This window comes from Hyperolius riggenbachi, chromosome 5, assembly GCF_040937935.1.
Source record: "Hyperolius riggenbachi isolate aHypRig1 chromosome 5, aHypRig1.pri, whole genome shotgun sequence".
Classification (NCBI taxonomy): Eukaryota; Metazoa; Chordata; class Amphibia; order Anura; family Hyperoliidae; genus Hyperolius; species Hyperolius riggenbachi.
In genome coordinates, this window is record NC_090650.1 from 161,532,591 (window position 1) to 161,555,793 (window position 23,203).

At 43.1% G+C, this 23,203-nt stretch overlaps 1 protein-coding gene across 5 annotated transcripts in view; it reads right to left on the reverse strand.

The window, feature by feature from the left end:
• Positions 1 to 23,203, reverse strand: part of AMPH (amphiphysin) — a 1,183,179-nt gene that overhangs the window by 625,370 nt on the left and 534,606 nt on the right. For all 5 annotated transcript variants that reach the window (XM_068236417.1, XM_068236420.1, XM_068236419.1 and 2 more), the window contains one exon: positions 7,054 to 7,182. In XM_068236417.1, coding sequence (XP_068092518.1) covers positions 7,054 to 7,182 — 129 coding nt within the window. The remainder of the gene's footprint in view (positions 1 to 7,053; positions 7,183 to 23,203) is intronic.

Below are 23,203 nucleotides of genomic sequence, written 5' to 3' on the forward strand. Positions count from 1 at the left end.
ACCCGGGGGGGCCAAATACACAGGGGGGAGGCAGAGGAGGCTAGCGGGGGGCAGCGCAATGATCTAGGATCAGCGCAGGAGCCTGCCAAAGGTAAGTTGCCGCCGCTATTAACACTGCATCCGGGGGGCCAGGAGACGCAGGCGGGCACAGAAAGGCAGGAACAGAAAGGCAGGGAATCCCCAACAAAGCGGCGGGTCGCGGTCCGTATCAGCGGGCGTTATTAAGTTGGGGATTCCCTGCCTTTGCCGTATAAGATGCAGGGACTTTTTCTCCCCATTTTTGGGGGAGAAAAAGTGCGTCTTATACGGCGACAAATACGGTATTAAAGGATCCTCTATGTAAATCCGAGATATCTAGAGCCATTGATGAGTTCTTCGGATTCCATTCTGATGACAAAACTTCTCTCCCCATACAATGGGAAACATTGAAATGCGTACTTAGGGGCATTTTCATTAAACATGGCTCTTGTCTAAAGAAAGAGAGATCCCATACCATTAATAAACTCCTAACTCAGATTGCCTCCCTGAAAGCCTCTCACAAATCTAAGCCTTCTCCACAAATCTTCTCTGAGCTCTCCAAAAACAGACAAGAACTACTACATCTCATAGACCAGAAATGCTTGATCTACAGAGACAAGATTAGGAAAACATACTATCAATATGATAGTAAATGTCGGAGGCTCCTAGCGAGGCAAATGCATCCAAGAATTAATAGAACTCATATACATTCCATTACTCAACATAATGGACGTCAGTCCTCTCGCATATCTGATATCTCTCAGGAATTTGTCAGATTTTATTCCAGACTGTATAATATCAAGAAGAATAATAACCCCTCTACCACAGAACATCTCCTAACTCGTATAAATAAATATGTTCAAGACACCCTTTTACCGGTTATATCTAAGGAAGAAACACAAACTCTTGAGTCCTTTACTGAAACTGAACTACTGACATCCATTAAAAACCTAACATCTGGCAAATGCCCGGGCCTAGACGGTTACTCAGATAGATTCTTTAAAACCTTCACTACACAATTAGTACCCTTTTTGACTAAAACATACAATGCAATATCCCCTACCTCTCCCTTCCCCAACCAAGCTCTGGAAGCTCACATTTCTCTCATCCACAAGAAGGGGAAGGATTCCACTCAATGTGGCAGTTACAGGCCCATATCTCTTATTAATCTTGATTTAAATAATACGCCAAAATATTATCCCAAAGATTACAGCCTCTACTTCCTTCCTTAGTTAATGGAGATCCAGTAGGGTTTATCCCTGTCAGGGAAGCTCGACTCAATACTACTAGAACAATTAATCTCATTGACTCTGAGAAGAGATGGGCCATCCCACTCTGTCTACTTTCATTAGATGCCGAAAAAGCCTTTGACAGAGTGGAGTGGCCCTTCCTAAAGGCTTCTCTCCAACAAGTAGGCCTGGGTCCCCTCTTTGTGAATAGAATAATGGCTTTATATACACCTCCCTCTGCCCACATAGAATAAATAGTTGTCTATCTGACTCTTTCCTAATCTCCAATGGAACCCGACAGGACTGCCCCCTTTCCCCACTCCTTTATGCCATTGTGATGGAACACTTCGCTATTGCCCTTCGTACAAACCCCTCAATACATGGCATTACAATTAATAATATGACCCATAAATGGGCCCTATATGCTGATAATCTCCTTTTATATGTCACTAACCCCCAAATTTCTCTCCCTAACATACTAGCTGAATGTTCTTTATATGGAGAGGTCAGCAACTACAAAGTCAACGTTTCCAAATCAGAAGGTCTCAAAATCTCTATTCCTAAACAGATCATGTCAACAATAAGATCTTCCTTCTCTTTTCAATGGCGACCCACATCTATATCCTACCTAGGTATACAAGTACCTGCAGATCTTTCCCTACTCTACTCACTTAACTATCTAACCATCCAAGGAAAACCAAGAAAGACTTACAGGAGTGGTCTAGTCTCCCTCTGTCCTGGTTTGGCAAAATTAATATATTAAAAATGGATACTTTACCTAAATTCCTATATCTGTTCCAAACAATTCCAATCCAAATACCACCTTCCTATTGGAAATCTTTAAAATCTATGTTAATTCGTTTTATTAGGGGTTCTAGACAACCCAGACTCTCATATTCCACATTAATTTGCCACAAGGACAGAGGGGGCCTGGGTCTTCCCGACCTAAGCCTCTACCATAAATCTGCTATTTTGTCACGCATCACTGACTGGATGTATGTGGACAAAGAAACTCGAGAATCAAGTTTTGAGGTATCCCTTTCTCCCTTATCACTAAAGGCTCTCCCTTGGATATCACTCGACCTCATCCCCTCCTCCTATTATTTACCATATCTAGTCATTCAGGTACTTACAGTCTGGAAGAAAATCAGATCTAAGTTCAAATTGTCATCAACCCCCAGTCCTTTGACACCAATCTTTGACAATCCAGCATTCCCTCCAGGACTCAGGAGCACCTCCTTCCTATCCCTCTCTAGAAATTCTTCGCCTCAGCAACGTCATATTACATCCTCCTCTTCGGTGGGCTTTTCTATCTGTGAGGAAGGTTTATCCCTAGGTAAAGACTGGTTAACTTGGAGACAATTTACCTCCTTTTGGAAGAATCTAGGTGATACATCTACCTTTACCAGAGATCTCACCTCCTTTTGCACAACACAAACTAAACCTACCCATACTGTATCTTTCTTATACGGGCTGCTGAGGGAAGAGAGTTCTGAGGATTTACCTACATATTGTAAATACTGGGAAAATCTATTAGGAAGGACCTTTACCCCTGACCAATGGCCTAAGGCATTCAAACTCACACGTTTCTTCAGCTTCATCACGCTTCCAAGAGAGAAATTTTAAGCTACTTTCTAATTGGTACAGATGCCTCCAGAATCTGCAAAGATCTTTCCGACTGTGTCTGATGTTTGCTGATGCTGCCATTCAGAAATTGGTTCTCAGCTCTATATCTGGTGGTGTTGCCCCTTACTTACCCCCTTCTGGGATTCAGTCTTCAAGTTCTATAGTGATATCTGTGGGAAACCTGTTCCACCGTCTCGAGAAATTGCTCTTTTTTCCATGATCCCAGGCCATATGAGTTCTCTTAAAAAAGGTTTATTCCGACATCTACTCACTGCAGCTAAAACAGTAATCGCCAGAGAGTGGAAGAATTCTTCCCCTCCATCTTTGATCTCCTGTGTTGAAATAGTTGACAATATCATGTATATGGAGGATCTAATCTCATCTGACCTGGGCTCAGCCCAATCATTTCTATCTACATGGTCACTTTGGATAGCTCACAAATCCTCTGATTCTTTCAGAAGTGTTGTCTTCCCTTAGAGGTATCCTAGTCTCTCAGGCTATAATCATAGCTAACCTACCAATACAATTCAGTAACACCTGATTTATTGAGCTGCCTCTGGGGCGGGAACACAGCTTCTATATTATATTTCATTATTTGCACTTTTTTTGTATCTCTATACATATACATTATTTTGCACAATATCATATTTTTATTTTGATAGTGGTCCCCTCATGTAGCTATATAGTCCAGTTCTTTCAAGTTTACATTAAATTTGGTGGCCCTCAGACCTCAAATCCCAACCTACTCCAAGTGTTGAAGTACCTCCATGTTCCTTTCTTCATTGTTACCTTTTCCAGTTGTTTTAATAATGTTTATTATGTTTTGGTTATCTACTGTAAATCAGTCATTTCTGGTGATGTTATCGACTTTCACTCCATATCATAACGTGTATGCATTGTTTAGGATCCCCCTTTCTCCTCTAATCTTATCTTTATCTTTACTTCTTTCCTCTCCCCTCTCCTCCCCACCTCAATACCCCCCTCTTTCCCTCCCTTTCTCCCCCTGCCTGCCCTAACTCTTCCACCCCTCCCTTTCCCAATCCCCCCCCCCCCCAGTAGTGAGGATGTCGTACTGTTGGGTCTGAGGCCTCCTTACGTCACCTTCCTACTCCCTTAGCCCTCTCCACCCTTCTCCTCCTCCTTCTCCCCCCCCCCCCACTATCTTCTTAAAGTGGTCACTCAGACCTTTTAGTTACTAATTCTCATATATAATAACTACACATTATGGAATCTTTCATTTATGTTGTAAACTATAACTTCTACATGCACGAGACATTATATTTGTAATTTTTGCACATATTGGAACTTTTCATTCTTGTTGTAAAATGCAATTACTCCATTTCGAGTCATTATACATGTAACTGTATTTCATTATTTTATATGTTTCTTAAAAGTTAAATAAACTCAGATTTAACAAGAAGTCTGAAGATGGTTCATTAGCCAAAGGCTCACTGTTTTCTTTTGGTTAGCAAATACATTTTATCATTCTATTACAAAACTTAAAAACTTCCTGCTGACTGATTTTAAGATCTGTCTTAACTTGCCCTAAGCGCTAAATTGTCACTGTGTAAAGTACACCTCAGCTTATGCTAGGTACACATGATGCAATTTTCTGACAGATTTACTGTCAGATCGACTATTTCCAACATGATTTTCTGAATTATTTTTTCATAGAAATGAATGGAAAATCAATTGAAAAATTGATCGGAAATCAGATCAGACATGTTGAAAATAATCGATCTGACAGTAAATCTGTCAGAATTGCATTGTTTGTACCTAGCATTACACGACATCCTTCTACTTACCTGTTCTCTCTTCTTTGCGCTGCACTGCCCCTTGTTTGTGGCTCTGACTGCAGCTAGTCGCACAAAGGACAAAGAAGCAGTGCATACTCTAACCTCTCAGGCTTCTTATACGCACTCCTGTATGCCGAAGCTGGGAATTGTTATCGGTATGCATACTTGAGAAGTGCTGCTCATATATGAGCGTCATTTCTGAATTATGCAAGCCTAGAACACTATCGGCTACTGTGCATCCAGGCTGGAGTGCAAAATTACATGGAGTGGTAAGAGCATGCACTGCTTCTTTGTTGTATAGGGGGGCAAAGCAGCAAAAAAGAGGGGAGCTTATTCACGCCAGTGATCACTAGTTAGAGTTAAACAGAATGGGAGGGGGGGGGGGGGGTTGGTGACAGCCGTCCTAGGGCGCTAGAAAGTACAAATCCGACCCTGGGCCCAGTGCACACCAAAACCGCTAGCAGATCTGCAAAACGCTAGAGGTTTTTGAAGCAAATTATCAGAGCGATTCTAGGCATGTTTAGAGAGGTTTTATAAACATGCCTAGTGTTTTTTGGAGCGTTTCTGTGTAGCAGATTACAAATATTGTTACAGTGAAGTTGTTACTGAACAGCTAATGTAACAAAAATGCCTGGAAAACAGCTCTGATGTAGCATTTTTCAGAGCAGTTTGAGCTTTTCCTATACTTTACATTGAGGCAGAAACGCATCTGCAAACCGCAAAAGTGCTGCAGGCCCCACGTTTGCAGTTTGCTAAAAACCTCAAACTGCTGGTGTGCACCATCCCATTAAAATATATTAGCCAAGCGTTTTCACAGGCGGAAGCGCTTGGCGGAACGCTTCAAAAACCGCTCGGTGTGCACCAGGTCTTATTCATTGTGGCGGACACCAGAAGCTCTGAGCTGCAGTCACTCTGAGCAACTTTCCTGGGTTTATTTATTGTGGCGGTTATCGGAAGCTCAGAGCTGTGGTCACTCTGGACAATCTTCCTCCCTGTCTCTAGTCTACTATTCCTACTGTGAACTGTGTTGTCTCCTCCACAAGTGCCTCCTGCACTACTTCCTGATAATGCCCAATAATGCTAGTGGGTTCTGATAGTAGTCTTGCCTCAGCCTCTATACCTTGCACTCTGAAGTCCTGTGGGGTAACTGCAGTTGGGTAGGCGTACTTGTTTCCCGTTCATGTGGGGGCTTGTCATTTAGTTAAAGAGCATGGTAATTGGGGTATAAAGGCTGAAGGAAGGTGAGAGATCTGCCAGGCCTTACAGACTATTGTTACAATATATTTTTTTTTGTTTTTTTCTTCAGGTTTACATTAAAGTAAAAGCTAACTGTTAATGCTATTTAGGGTATGAGAAACGAACACGCGTGGCTCATCCAAATTGATGTTCTTACAGATTATTGATTAATTGTTTTTTACATAAAGTAGAATAGTTTAGTTCACAGAAACTACTGTGACGTGTTATTGTGAAAATAAGTGCTTTTTACTAGTAATAGCCTCCAGACTTTTTTTTTGTGTTGTTGACAATGCTCAATAGACTAAAGCTGGCCATACACTGGTCCGATTTGCCGCCGATTCGACAGCAGATTCAATCACTGGGATCGAATCTGCTGCCAATCGTTCGCGCTAAACGCACCCGCCGATCCGATTTCCTCCCGAAATCGGATCGGTCCGTCGATCGCGCCGTGCGGGTTACTTCCGTCGATCGCCCGCGGGTAGGGAGTGCGTCGCTAGCGGCGGCCGATCCGATACAATTATACATTACCTGACGCTGGCTCCCGGGCATCTTCTCCGCGTCTTCTCCGCATCTTATCTGCGCTGCACCGCTCTTGCTTCTATCCCAGCGTACATTAACTTCCTGTGTCACTCCAGTGACCAGGAAGTTCAAATAGAGGGCGCTCTATTTGAACTTCCTGGTAACGGAGTGACACAGTGTACGCTGGGATGCGGTGCGGGGTGCAGCGCGGAGAAGAGGACCCGGAGCCAGCTTCAGGTAATGTATGCAGCGGCGGCTCCACAGATTGTGATCGGTTTCAGGCTGAAATCGATTCACAATCTGTTTGCAGTAAAGGCAGCCATACGATCCCTCTCTGATCAGATTCGATCAGATAGGGATCTGTCAGCTGGTCGATCTAATGGCAAATCGACCAGTGTATGGCTACCTTAAAGAACATTCATTCAGTTACAAGTATTCTTAGTATGTAGATTTGGCACAGCCTGAAATTTCAAAAGCAGAAGAAATCTGGTGACAGAATCTCTCCCCGTGAACAGTATAAAGCCAAATCTGATTAAGGTCTAATCAACATGGTCCTTTTTTATAGCACTGAATTGAATTCTAAACAGTAGATGGCAAGATACAGACCGTTATCATGATCTATCACTTACCTGTGATGGGGTTGTTACATTGATCTCAGGGGCAAAATTATCCTCAAAGAAGCTAATTATGTTCTCTTGTTGTAGTTCTTTTGATGGTGTAAGCTTCGGTAATGGAGGAACAGGGGGACCTTTTCTCAGCTGAAGGGAAAAAAAATATTGATCAGACCATCAAATAAATGAAAAGATCATAAAATAAAATACATGTAATATATAAGCTAATATACCAAGGGTGGAGGGGAACAAAGGAAAATAATTGTGTAGGGTAGTTATTAACACGTTGCTGTAATGCTCGGTACACACGTTACGTTTTTCCGTTCAATAGATGCGTTCGATTGATAAATTCCATCATGTCCGATATTACTCTTGATCGTTTCACCACTCAATTTCTCAAAGATGTGAATGGAAATTGATAAGAAAAGATAAGAGAATAAAGTGGGAAATCGAGCGGAAAAACAAATTGAAAATTGATTGAATGGGAAATCGACCGAAAAAATGCATCGTGTGTACCCAGCATAAAGCTAGGGATACACAAATTGATTTACATTTGATTGATAATTTTGAATTACTTTTCAGTTAAATTGACACGGTTTATTGAAAATTAATTGATCACAGTAGCACACACAGCAATCAATATTTTGTTGATTCCGAAGCGAAGGACGTTCCAAAAGGAGAAAAGCACACTGAAGGAAGCGTTAGTGTGCATGCACCTAAATTTGATCAAACAGAAATTGATTAAAAAGTCTCAAAAACCAATCAGGTATTTCTTTGATCAACAGAAATTTGAACTTGACCGATCAAGGTAGTTTTGTTTTTATACTTTATATCATTGTTGCTTGATTACATTTAAAAATAAAGATTGAATTTGCAGCATGTTCAATGAAATTTAAAAAAAGTCAAGACTACTCAATGCAATTCAAAAACTGACTTGTGTTCAGTAGATATTGCAGATTGCCTTATTATAAAAAAAATAAAATAAAATAGACACCAATCCAATTCAAAGTCTTTTTTAAATAAAAAAAAATGTAAAACTAAATCTAATTCAAAGAACTTAAAATCTTTTTAAGGCCATCAGATGAATAAGATCATACAGGAATATCACTACACATACTGTAAACCAAAACAACTGTGATCCAGGAGTATCTGATAATTAGCCAAAATGGTCATGTATTTTGTGCATATAACATGACTTAAAGCACATTTTAAGTGAAATGTGACATGATGCATGAATGGTCTATAAATTTGCCACGCGCAGGCAGCATACATTAATTTGACCGCGTCACGTGCTTTACCAGGATAACGTGCCCTTTGCTATGGTAATGTTGCAATGTTATGGTAACATTATGCGTGTTACCATAGCAACATGTGCCCATTACCTAAGGCTGGGCTCACACATGCAATGTGTACAGTTCTGTTCCAGTCCTGTCCTGTCAGTTTTCATCAGTTCGTATCAGTTTCATATCAGTTTTTGACGGACAAGACCGGAACTGTACAGAAAACTGATGCAAACTTATGAAAACTTACAGGACAGGAATGGAACTGCACAAATTGTACATGTAAATCTAGCCTAAGTGTCAAGTTGGCATGACAGAGGTGCAGTATCCTGGCTGTCCTGAGACCTGAAACAAGTAAGGTTGAAGCCATTATGGCATGGCTTTGGCCTATCACAGAAAAGCAGATTCTGGTGCCCTTGGTAAACCTCTGACTGATGTAACAAGCAAAAAGCACCCCAAGGTATTCAATTAGACCACAGAGTGTGCAAATGCCTACCAGGAGGTGCTGGCCAATGTTCCAGTCCTCCTAGCCCAGACTTCAGTCATTGGTTCAGTGTGCAAACTGCTGCCTCAGACTACAGGTTTATGACCTGTCCTAAGCCAGGTAGACAAGAAGGGAGATAAACACACTATCCTATGCCTGAGTAAGAAACTACTTCCCAGAGAGGATGCATACTCCACCATAAAAAGCGTGTTTAGTGATTGTGTGAGCCCTACAAATGCTGCAATCGTATCTGTACAGTAGGTCCTTCACAGTCATCACAGACCATAACCTTTTTTCAAAAAATGAACACTGAAATAACTAGGAAGGCATGACCCATAAATCCTAAAAGTGCCCATGAATGGTACAATCTTTAGGCTGATCGACCATATGATCGATCAGATTGGGTGCTGACAATGCTGCTGGACAATCATTCTAATTGTCCTTCCATCTATCAAATTTTGGAACAATTCTTTTGGTCTAATTGAATTGCTTATAGGTTTTACCCTCCACTGGGGGGGGAAATTGGATCGTTAATGGACACCTTAAGAAAAAGGGTAATGTTTAGGCATGTTTAAATTGAGTCCGGCAAATAAATAAAAGTTTTATTTTCCTATGACTGGATGAGCTAATATAATTGCTGACTTGCTGTTCTGTGCGACACTAAAGGGAAAAAAATCTTTATGATATAATGAATTGTATGTTTAGTACAAATAATTCATAGAACATTAGTAGCAAAGAATATTTTATTTTATTTATTTCTGATTTCATATTCTCATATTTTTATTTTCAGTTATACATTTTTTTACATTGCATCATTCTCGAATATTTGCAATTTACAAACTATGTTCTGTATTTAAACTATAAAACACAGCAGAGCTAATGAACCTTTGAACTTTCCTGCAGTAAAAACAAACAATGACAAAACGTCAGGAACAATTCGATTCCTTCTCTAGGTATTCTAACTTAAAACTCAATAGAGAAAAAACGGTAGGATGTTCTCCCAATTCAGTAGCCGAAATTAAACAACATACAAATTATGTGTAGGTATTCATCTAGCCAATGACCCTGAGAAACTATTTAAAGCGGAACTGAAATATGTCTAAAAAAAAAGATTTTCACCTACCTGGGGACTTCTGCCAGCCCCCTGCAGCCTCCCTGTCCCACGCCGTCTCTGAAGTATTCACGTGGCTTACTTTCAGTTTCTGCGTCCTTGAAGTCGATGGACAACTGCGTCTGCACAGCCCTGGCTGCACACGTTCTCATTTGCGCTCCCATCGCCAGGTGCGTCCTGCGCAGACACAGTACCTAAAAACCCCGTACTGCACCTGCGCAGGATGCTCTCGGGGAGGGAAACACAAATGGGGATGCATGCGGCAGGCGCAGTGGCCATCAACTTGCAAAACCGAAAGTGAGCTGTGACGGGAGACTGGAGGATCTATCCGAGATGGTGCGGGACAGGGAGCTTGCAGGGGGCTAGCAGAAGCCCCGGGTAAGTGAAATTTTTTTATGTTTGTTTTACATACTTTAGTTCCGCTTTAAAGAGAACCTGTAACAACAAAAAGTTCCCCTGGGGGGTACTCACCTGAGGAGGGGGAAGCCTCAGGGTCCCAATGAGGCTTCCCCCTCCCCTGTAGCTGCAGGCAGTCCAGCGGTGGCTCCCCCAAAGTGTCCCGGAATCCTCCCTCGACAAGCCTGTCAAGCGCTGATAAGCACTGATAAGCACTGATTTATTTACCTTTCCTGTCTTCATTGGGGGTGCTGTTACGGCTCTCCGCACGGACATAGGCGAAAATAGCCGATCTATGTCGGGTCCGCTCTACTGCGCAGGCGCAGGAGAGTTGCGCCTGCAAAGCAGAGTGAGCCGACAACGATTGGCTATTTCCACCTATCTACGAGCGGGCGGCCGATACTGCATCTGCGCTGGAGCCGGAAAGGTAAATATTTACATCCCCACTGTTCAGAGAGCGTTATCTCCTCCATCGTGGGACCGAGCACGACGGGGGAAGCCTCAATAGGATCTAGAGGCTTCCCCCACCCCAGGTGAGTAACCCCAGGGGAGGTTTTTCCCATTACAGGTTTTCTTTAAATTAAACTTAAAATTTCTTAACATTGTGAAGAAATGTAAAAAAAAGACCGTGATTGATTTTTTTCAATGTGATTGATCATTAAAATGTTGATAATGCCAAAACTTATTTTCCTACTGCAAAATCTTCTGATGAAGATCTTTCAAAATGTTATATGGAACAAAGCTAAACATACATTAAATTATAAACTTGCTACAAGAAGGAGGGATGCGGGTGGACTGGCTGCACCAAATATTTTTAACTACTATATGAGTTCGCATCTGGCTAGCGTTCTAGACTGGAAGGTTGAGGCCTCCTCCAAGCAGATCAACAAAATGTCGCCATGGCTAGAGGAGGAGGAGCTTCACTTTAGCTCCAGGTTTTCTTGGATCCCAAATAATATCTACAAATTATACTCTTCCTCCTCCCATCCTCTAATGAAACCAACATTAAAAACTCTGCCCTGGGTAATAACAAAATGGTACAAAGAAACCGTCCAATCGCCTTTGACCACATTAAACTCATTGCTCCAGAGGCATAGACAGGGCCTATGATGCCAGGTGAATGGCATGAATCAGGTGGCAGAGACAGGACAGCAGCATCCTGCTCGCCCCCTCCTTGCTGCTCCTTACCTTATGACTGAGTCAGCGGCCGCCTCCTCTACAAGAGTCCCCAGTCCTCCCCTCGCTAATGGACCTCACTGTGATGAGTAAACAGGAGAGCAGCTCCATAGTGTAGCGGCATATATATATATATATATATATATATATATATATATATATATATATATATATATATATATATATATATATAGAGTCCGAGGGGAGTCAGCAGCTCACACAAATATCTCTGGAAGTGTATGCCCGCAACTGTGGGAGCCCAATCCCACGTAGATATATGGACAAAAGCGAGGAGTTGCAGCGCACGCCTCTTTTATTGAGCAAACAATAATTGGTACCTATTATTGTTTGCTCAATAAAAGAGCCGTGTGCTGCAACACCTCGCTTTTGGGTATACACAATGGGTTGCAAAAGTATTCGGCCCCCTTGAAGTTTTCCACATTTTGTCACATTACTGCCACAAACATGCATCGATTTTATTGGAATTCCACGTGAAAGACCAATACAAAGTGGTGTATATGTGAGAAGTGGATCGAAAATCATACATCATTCCAAACATTTTTTACAAATAAATAACTGCAAAGTGGGGTGTGCGTAATTATTCGGCCCCCTGAGTCAATACTTTGTAGAACCACCTTTTTCTGCAATTACAGCTGCCAGTCTTTTAGGGTATGTCTCTACCAGCTTTGCACATCTAGAGACTGAAATTCTTGCCCATTCTTCTTTGCAAAACAGCTCCAGCTCAGTCAGATAAGATGGACAGCGTTTGTGAACAGCAGTTTTCAGATTTTGCCACATATTCTCGATTGGATTTAGATCTGGACTTTGACTGAGCCATTCTAACACATAGATATGTTTTGTTTTAAACCATTCCTTTGTTGACCTGGCTTTATGTTTAGGGTCATTGTCCTGCTGGAAGGTGAACCTTTGCCTCAGTCTCAAGTCTTTTGCAGTCTCCAAGAGGTTTTCTTCCAAGTTTGCCCTGTATTTGGCTCCATCCATCTTCCCATCAACTCTGACCAGCTTCCCTGTCCCTGCTGAAGAGATGCACCCCCCGAGCATGATGCTGCCACCACCATATTTGACAGTGGGGCTGGTGTGTTCAGAGTGATGTGCAGTGTTAGTTTTCTGCCACACATAGCGTTTTGCATTTTGGCCAAAAGTTCCATTTTGGTCTCATCTGACCAGAGCACCTTCTTCCACATGGTTGCTGTGTCCCCCACATGGCTTGTGGCAAACTGCAAACGGGACTTCTTATGCTTTCTGTTAACAATGGCTTTCTTCTTGCCATTCTTCCATAAAGGCCAACTTTGTACAGCGCATGACTAATAGTTGTCCCATGGACAGAGTCTCCCACCTGAGCTGTAGATCTCTGCAGCTTGTCCAGAGTCACCATGGGCCTCTTGACTGCATTTCTAATCAGCGCTCTCCTTGTTCGGCCCGTGAGTTTAGGTGGATGGCCTTGTCTTGGTAGGTTTACAGTTGTGCCATACTCCTTCCATTTCTGAATGATCGCTTGAACAGTGCTCCGTGGGATGTTCAAGGCTTTGGAAATGTTTTTGTAGCCTAAGCCTGCTTTAAATTTCTCAATAACTTGATCCCTGACATGTCTTGGACCTGTCTTCTGTGTTCTTTGGACTTCACTGTGTTGTTGCTCCCAATATTCTCTTAGACAACCTGTGAGACCCTCACAGAGCAACTGTATTTGTACTGACATTAGATTACACAGGTGCACTCTATTTAGTCATTAGTACTCATCAGGCAATGTCTATAGGCAACTGACTGCACTCAGATCAAAGGGGGCCGAATAATTATGCACACACCACTTTGCGGGGGGGGGGGGGGGGGGAGAGGAGAGAGAGGCAGAGCAAAAGCCGGTGGCTTCATCTGTTACATTGCAGCCGGCTTAATTGCATTAAATGAACTAAGTTGTGATACATTTGGCCGCTGCGCTGCGGCCAGAAGATACATTAGTGTTACAGGAATAATTCCATTTCTCACATTGGCCGCAGCGCAGAGGCCACTTCGCACATTGGCCATCCAGAACCTGAAGTGGCCGGCCAGAACTAGAAGTGGCCAAACTTCTGGTTCTGGCCGTAACATATATATATATATATATATATATATATATATATATATATATACAGGTCCTTCTCCAAAAATTAGCATATTGTGATCAAGTTCATTATTTTCTGTAATGTACTGATAAACATTATACTTTCGTATATTTTAGATTCATTACACAAAACTGAAGTATTTCAAGCCTTTTATTGTTCTAATATTGATGATTTTGGCATACAGCTCATGAAAACCCAAAATTCCTATCTCAAAAAATTAGCCTATTTCATCCGACCAATAAAAGAAAAGTGTTTTTAATACAAAAAAAAGTCAACCTTCAAATAAATATGTTCAGTTATGCACTCAATACTTGGTTGGGAATCCTTTTGCACAAATGACTGCTTCAATGCGGCGTGGCATGGAGGCAATCAGCCTGTGGCACTGCTCAGGTGTTATGGAGGCCCAGGATGCTTCGATAGCGGCCCTAAGCTCATCCAGAGTGTTGGGTCTTGCGTCTCTCAACTTTCTCTTCACAATATCCCACAGATTCTCTATGGGGTTCAGGTCAGGAGAGTTGGCAGGCCAATTGAGCACAGTAATACCATGGTCAGTAAACAATTTACCAGTGGTTTTGGCACTGTGAGCAGGTGCCAGGTTGACCGATATACCCAGCTGACCCATACAAAGGGCACCTATACCTGGCTACCTATACTGGGGACACCTAAGCCTGGCTAACCAATACTGGGGTACCTATACCTGAATAACCTATGCCTGGCCTGGCTACCTACACTGGGGGCAACTATACCTGGCTAACCTATACTAGGGGCACCTGCACCTGGCTTTCTATACAGGGGGGGGGGGGGTATGGCGCATCCTCACAAGTTTGTCTCAGCCAACAAAAAGTCTAGAACCAGCCCTGGGCGTAGATATTTGTCTATGCAAGTTAATGAGAAGCTAATGCTATGAATTTTTCCCTTTTAAGGCTAATTGGCTAAAGTCTTCAAAGGTTTTCTGCCTTCCCCTGGACCAACTAGGATATGTGCAGACTCAGGATGGTGTTTTATTTTTATATATTTATTTATTTATTTTTTTCTGGTTGGACTTGATGGACGAATGTCTTTTTTGCAATCAAACTAAGTAACTATGTAACCCCAACTTCCCCCCAGTATGAATTCATCCTGGTTCAATAAAAACAAACTAAGCGCTGAAGGGTGAAGTATGGGGCCTTAATCAAATAAGAATTTTTTTTATTTTTTTTTACAAAAAAAAATGATCCTAAGAATGATTTGAGAAAGGCCTTCCATATTCTTGAAAAACATATAAACTTAAATAAAAACTATGAAACTTCTAAGTTATACTGAAAACTTTACATACCCTCCGCCTACTATCATAAAAGGGAAAATTAGTTTGACTCCTATATTAAAGGGAAGGTCCGAGCATCATAAAAAGAAAAACTTCACTTACCTGGGGCTTCCTCCAGCCCCCTGCATCCGTCCTGTGCCCTCACCACAGCTCCGATGGCTCCTGGTCCCCTCCGGTGCAAATGCCGACCTCGCCAGGTCAGCTTCTCCCGCGCTCCAGCATGCGGCTCACTGGTCGTATTGAAGTCATCCGGACTGTACTGCGCAGGTGCAGAACTAATGTGCCTCCGCAGTACAGGCTGGATGATGTCAGTGCCCCTCTGAGAGCACATGTGCAGTGGGGATCTTGCGCCGGAGGGGAACCGGTCCACCGCGGTGAGCAGAGATGCGGGGAGGGCACAGGATGGCAGGCAGGGGCTGGAGGAAGCTCCAGGTAAGTAATTTTCTTTTACATGCTCGGATGTGTCCTTTAAAGAAAGATGGACACAAATATGGTGTAAGTCCATGACACAAGGCTACAACTGGTACAGCTCAAACCAATTACCAGATGGTATATCACGCCAACACACATCCAAAAATTTTCTAAACAGAAAGTTGCGTGTTGGAAGCGTGGACAGGACGGTGGGAATATACTGCACATGTGGCCATGTCCCACAGTTAAAAGATTGTGGGATAATATATCTATTTTTGCCAGCAATCTATTAAAAGAAGCATGTGAAGCCATCTTCAGCTGTGCAGACAAGGAGGAGAGCACAGGCAGTTCTATAATCAAATAAACTGGCACTATTGTAGCTAAAAGTATGATAACCAACAAATGGAAGAACCCCAACTCTCCCGACTTGAATGAATGTATTACCAGAATCAATGCGCTTTGTGAAAGTGAGACGTTTGACCAGTGTAATACCAGATATCACTGTTCTAACACAGGGGACGGACGTGCAGAATGGGGAAAAAGAATGTATGTCAGCATGATTGAGAGAAACTGAAATAGTTGAATGTGTATGGGAGGGGATGTAAGAGGTTAATTCATAGGGGATTTTATGGATTTTTATGTAATATTTCCTTTTAATTTTATGTACGTAGGTGTAGTTTTACTATTTGACCACTAGATGTCTCCCCACACTTTATTCTTGTGTACTATGAACAGCACACAGAAAGTATAGCGTGTATTTTCACTTTCATTTTCTCAATGAACTCCAGCATCTCATTGATGCTTAGCAACCCTGAACTTCTGGCTGGCAGAGGGTGGAGTTAGAGGTGGAGGTCAGGGGCAGAGCCACATGCTCTGTGGCTGCTATAAAGAAGGGGTGGAGAGTTGAGGCAGAGCTGTGTCTATATTGGCCAGGGGCGAAGGTAGAGTGTACGAAGGGAACTAGGTGTACGTGCACCCAGGGCTGCCATCAGGGCATCACAAAGGAGACGGGTGTATGGACCCAAGATGATTCTGGGTCCTGAACAGTGGCACTGCCATGCGGCCCCAGCTGCAATCTCTGATTAGAGGTAGTCAGCAAGTGTGTATGTGTATGCAAAAGGGAGGATTATGGGAGCCATGTCATGGGGGCAAGCTTGGTAGTGATACCTGACCTGTTCCTCCCATACACAGCAGACCAGAACGCCATATGTAACTCACCCAATTAAAGGGTGGGAGTCCACTCATCTCTGCACTGTCCTGCAGCCCTCTGAGCCTTCCAATTACTCTCCAATGGAATTAGGCGAGTTCTCACACATCTGCACTGATCTGCTGTGGAAGAAATAGAGGCAGCATGGAAAGTTCTGAGGGAGCAGGACTTTTTAGGCCTGTCCACACTTGTGTGCTGGCTAGCAACACAGGGGGGCAAACCAACACCTCCTTTCTTGATTTTGTAAAGCTGATTCCATTAATTTACGCTGAATGGTATAGGCCTGCCCAGTGCAGAGAAATGCATGCAGCAGTGTGGTCTGTGGACATCAGACAGCGCCTTCTATGCACTGCTTGATGTTCTTGTTATGTTTTGCATTGCTGAATCAGCAATTTGCACTAATTTTATGAGGGAAATGCTGGCAAATTATGTAGGAAAAGAGCTGGCAAATTATGTGGGGGAAGAGCTGGCAAATGTTTTGGGGACAAACATATTTTGTAGTAGTAGTGTAGTTTTGTGGGGGAAGGGGGTGAGGCGGCAGGTTTTCCCAGTATCGGGCCTAGACATTTCTAATTACAGCCCTGAGTGCACCTTCCCAGTTCTCTTGTTAACCTTTGTTCAGCTAACTGGTACATACATTGTGGTTTTAGTTGATGGAAAACTATGCACAACTGTGACAGGTGGACGAGGGGTGGTGTTGTAACACTATTGTAATGCTTGAACTGTAAAGAAGTCTTCTGCACACCAATAAAGTTCTTTTGAGAAATATTTGTATATTAAATCCTAAAGAATAAAAGTATATACTCGCAAATATGCCGACCCGTGTATAAGCCAAGGTACACACTTTCCCTCAGAAACCAGAAAAAAGTGTTTGACTAGCGTATTAGCCCCCTATCCAGTGTAGCACCCTCCACAGTAGCCTGATGTGCCTCCAGTGCAAGTCAGCCCCTCTCCCCATAGCCAGATGTGCCCCAAGGATGATGTAGCTGTGTCTTAAGACGCCATTAGATGGCGTCATAGATATGAGAGACAGTGATTGCCATAAAGGAAGAACACCTGATCATTGCACCGCTGACATGTTGCTTGCACACTCCACAAGCCAGGGGACACAGGTAGTCTTGAGCAGTGCACTCTGCACACCATGTTGCAGGGGATGGGAGGCACGGACAAAGCAGGGAGCCAGCTTTCAAGAGCAGAATCACTAGTGCTCAATCCTTACACTCCTCTGCCAGTTACAAAACCCGCTCCACCATCCGTTCTGCTCCACTGACCCGCATATAAGCCGAGGGGATAGCTTTTTAGCTAATTTTTTGTGTTGTAAAATTAGGCTTATATGCGAGTATATAAAGTATATGCTCTGAAATACGTTTCTTGAGTGGTCTGGTGGTACGTCCAACATATCGGAAACCACAGCTGCACCATATCAAGTAAACCACATGATGGGAACCACATGTCATGAATTATTTAATATCATATTTTTTCCCTTTACTATTAGATGAGAAATCTGATGTCTTCCTCGCAACCCCCAGCTCACACCCTCTACATGCCCCACACGGAAAAAAACCTGGTCTTTGCCAACCTATTAGTCTATGCGCGACCGGCGGGTCCACGCAACTTGGCACAAGTTGGTCACGTAAATTAGGGGCCCTCCGATATATAAATTGAGGTTGTTCCAGTAAAGCCCTACGTAGGGCCATATCGGTTAAGAGGACTGGCCAGTGTTTTCGTATACTCTTCTCTACTTGTTTATATTGGACAGAAAAATCAGATATGAACGCAGTACCAACACTGTTAGAGGTTATTTCTCCTCCATCCTCCTCTTTATCCCTCAGTAGCATATCCCTGTCCATATTTTTCACCCATTCTACTGTAGCGTCCAACTTCTCAGCCTTATATCCTTTACTCAGGAACCTATTTTTAATGATATCAGCTTGTTTATTTCGCCAAGCATGACTGGGTCATGCCCGGAATTGGGTCTGTGCCCAACCCAATTCCGGGCATGACCCAGTCATGCTTGGCGAAATAAACTTGATTCTGATTCTGATTGTTGTTCATAATCCACCACTTCCGTACAGTTTCTACGTACCCTAATCAGTTGTCCCTTAGGTACCGCCCTAATCCAAGCTGGGTGATGGCAACTGTTTACCGGGATAGACCCATTTCGGTCAGTGGTTTTAAAATAACATTTTGTCTTTAAAGCATCCTCATCCCTACTTATCTGCAAATCCAGGAAGTGGATGGTATCCAAATCACACTCCAGGGTAAGTTTGATATTATCAGTCATGTTATTAATGTGCGATATATAAGTCTGGAAGGTGTCCACAGCACCCCTCCATATGATCAGGAGGTCATCAATATACCTCCGCCATAACAGGATGTTCTGTGACCCCTCCCTGATCGCATTCTCCTCCCACCTGGCCATGTACAAATTTGCTAGCGAAGGTGCGAATGAAGCCCCCATCGCGCATCCAGTTCGCTGTAAATAGTACTTTCCCCTGTACCAGAAATAATTCCTGGACAGGGCAAATTCCAGGAGCTCCAAGAGGAAAGTGACCTGATCGTGGTCAATCTCCTCTTCCATTTCCAGGTAATATCTAGCTGCCTCTATCCCCCCTCGGTGAGGTATGTTTGTATAGAGGGAACTAACATCCGCTGTACCCAACACTGCATCAGACGTAAGGACCACCTCCCTTAATATTTGTAGGGTGTGTTTAGTGTCAAACAACACATAGGGTAATTTTTTTACTTTTTATATAGCTTTATCTTATTGTATTTAATTTTTTATACGTATTTTTATGCCTATGTATACCTGTCATCTATGTTCAAGTATGGTGTAACAGGCCGTTTTATTTGTGCAGTTGATGCGCCGTTTGTGCACGGTGGGGAGGGTGTTTTAATGTATGTAATTGTTGTGCCTTATGTGCGCGATGGGGGGGCGTGTTGCATGGTGCTATGAATATTCATGAGGTACATGACGTAAGTGAACACTGCCCGTCTATCGGGAGTGCACGCGTCATGTTGTGTATAAATGTGTGGTGACAGCGTACGTACGTCCAGCCCCTGATGAGTCACACCTAGTGACGAAACACGTAGGGCGGAGCCTGGACGTACGCATGCACGCACACTTGGGAAGGAGCGAAGCTAGCAGCTACACTTGGCCGGCGGACGCGCTGATGATCTGGTGCAGTATATGACTATGATATGCTCATACCCAAGCGTTTATATTGATGTTTATTGCAGAGGCAATGGCTGTCAAAGGCTGGGCTTGTTTACAAGACTATTGTGGGTGAGCGGCCACTCTATAGGAAGTGGTGGTGGTTATCCCGGCTGGGGGCTTATTCACTACTCCTGGAAGTGTGTGTGTTTGGCACAAAGGGTGAATTGAGCATACTTTACACCCTATATTTTTTTTCTTTTTTTCTTCTCCCCCTACATGTGCTACCACTGGATGTGTCTGTGAGGAGTAAAAGCGCAGCAGCATTGAACATATAAAGTTTGGACTGCCTGTACAGAGGACACTGCTTGCAGCTTGGACATTTATCAAGTACTCTTATCATACTGAGTGCAGCGATATTATTGCATTTAATTTCTGTAGCCTAAGCCTGCTTTAAATTTCTTAAAACCTTGATCCCTGACCTGTCTTGTGTGTTCTTTGGACTTCATGGTGTTGTTGCTTCCAATATTCTTTTAGACAACCTCTGAGGCCCTCACAGAGCAGCTGTATTTGTACTGACATTAGATTACACACAGGTGCACCCTATTTAGTCATTAGCACTCATCAGGCAATGTCTATAGGCAACTGACTGCACTCAGATCAAAGGGGGCCAAATAATTATGCACACACCACTTTGCAGTTATTTATTTGTAAAAAATGTTTGGAATCATGTATGATTTTCGTTCCACTTCTCATGTGCACACCACTTTGTGTTGGTCTTTCATGTGGAATTCCAATAAAATTGATTCATGTTTGTGGCAGTAATATGACAAAATGTGGAAACCTTCAAGGGGGCCGAATATATATATATAGATGCAAAAGTTTGGGCAGCCTTGTTAATTGTCATGATTTTTCTGTATAAATCATTAGTTGTTTCGATAGAAAAAAATGTCAGTTAAATATATCATATATTAGACACACACAGTGATATTTGAGAAGTGAAATTAAGTTTATTGGATTTACAGAAAGTGTGCAGTAATTGTTTCAACAAAATTAGGCAGGTGCATACATTTGTGCACCACAAAAAAAAAAGAAATGTAGTAGATCCTCCTTTTGCAGAAATTACAGCCTCTAAACGCTTCCTGTAGGTTCCAATGAGAGTCTGGATTCTGGTTGAAGGTATTTAGGACCATTCCTAAATACCATCTCTAGTTCATTCAGGTTTGATGGCTTCCGAGCATGGACAGCTTTCTTTAACTCACACCACAGATTTTCAATTATATTTAGGTCTGGGGAATGAGATGGCCATTCCAGAACATTGTACTTGTTCCTCTGCATGAACGCCGTAGTGGATTTTGAGCAGTGTTTAGGGCCGTTATCTTGTTGAAAGATCCAGCCCCGCCGCAGCTTCAACTTCGTCACTGATTCGGGGGTGTGGCTTGCGTGGAGACCAAGACAGCTGCTAGATAACGGAGCTCCGTGATCCCCTGCCAAAAGCGGCCCAAAGCACTCAAGATCTGCAGATTATCTTACCGCCAGACATGGAGGAGATGCCCATGAACACAGAGGCATCCAAAAAAAGAAAGGCAAACCTGAAGCCTCAGAAACTAACGGTCTTCTATATCCTGCGAGGAGGACCCGCTCTCCAGGATGGCGCCGCCGCCTCCACAGAACCGCCTCCACAGCCGCCCGAACAACAAGACCCGGGCCACACACAGCTCCCAGAGGAGGAGAACGGCTCTCCATCATCTCCAGAAACCGCTTCCCCGTTCCAGAGCCCAGCTAACTCCAAGCTCAGGAGAGAAGAAAGAGACAGAACAGGAGGTAGGCCTCTCCCCATGTCCACACACAGGCCCCAGTCAGGCTACACGCAGCACCTCATTGAAACCTTCCCTGCTAGCATTCAGACAGCTACACAATCATTCATTAAAGATATTCTGCTAACATTTAAATCCTCTTTAATGAAAGACTTTGCAATCCTCACTGCAGACCTTAGAAATGATATTTCCTCCCTGGGAGAAAGGGTACACAGAACCGAGGACAAAATCTCTGATATCATCAGAGAACACAACAATGATGTTGTTGGATACCTCTAGTCGTGCCTGCACCTCCCTGTGGGAAGTGTGATCAGTTTGCGTATTGTTCCATTCCACAAAAGAAGAGCCGCCTTGTAGTATAATCAAAGCGTCTGGAATACACAAAATGTGTGAAAAACATACGGAAACTTTGCATTGAGGAATAGAACAATGCTCTATTGAAAAATGTAACTGATCAAAGAACTGTCACCGGAAGGTGCCAGCAGGACTTGCATATTCAAACGTTTTATTGTTTGAACAATAAAACGCTAATCAACACATTGTACATCAATAAAACAACGTACGTACCAATACAGCCAATCCAATTATTCTCAAGCACATTCAAATAGTATTTTTCTGATTTCAAACGTTATGTTGTGCAAACGAGAAGACGTTTGAAAGTAGAAATTGTAAGAGATTGACTAGGTGAAATGTATTTTATATACAAAGGCTTGTTGCATATAGGCATTTATTACAAAAAAATGATGTGTCCTTGGGGGAAAAAAAATGTACAAATGCAAGCACACACTAATAATCAATAAAGCACACTATTACACAATGTATCTGTGTTGCCAGGCTCCGTCTACATCGTCATTAAAGTACTGAAGGTATTGCTCGCGATTCTCACAAGCACTACTGGCAACATTTCGTGGTGCACGTGGCTGTAAGGCAGGTAATGGTCCAGAGCTCTGTCGCCACTCACCGGGAACAACAGCACCCGTCGCAGCATCAACAGTGTCAACACTGTTGTTGGGCAGATAAGCACCCCCTTGTTCTCGCCTCAAGAAATTGTGTAGCATGCAACATGCGTACACAACAACGTCCACCTTGTCCAGGCGCAGATTTATGGCTGTATGTAGCACCCTAAATCTGTTGGCCAGGATACCAAACGCGTTCTCAACAACCCTTCGGGCGTGAGACAGTCTGATATTGTAAACCTTGTGAGGGTAATCCAAACCTTTCTGGGGGAAAGGCTTCAGAAGGTTCTCATGCAAAGCAAAGGCCTCATCACCCACAAAACCAAAGTTCAGTCCAAATTCTGTCTCCGCATTCGATGGAAGTCCCAATTCCTTGGCCCGCAGTTTACGGTAGAAGCTAGTATTGTCAATCACACCACCGTCAGACATGCGTCCAAGTGCCCCAATGTCCACCATGACAAACTCGTACCGGGCATTTACCAGGGCCATGAGAACAACACTGTAAAATCCTTTATAATTATAATACATAGATCCACTATCCGGCGGAGCGACGAGGCGGATATGTCTCCCGTCCACTGCACCCCCACAGTTGGGGAACTTCCAAAGCTCCTTGAAGTCCCTGGCAATCGCCATCCATCCCTCCGGTGAACTGGGCATCTGGGAATAAAAACAAGAAAAAAATAGGTAAGGTAAACAGGAACAATGACAGGAACAATGACATTTTGACAAGCATATAGCACAGGAAAGAATACCAAC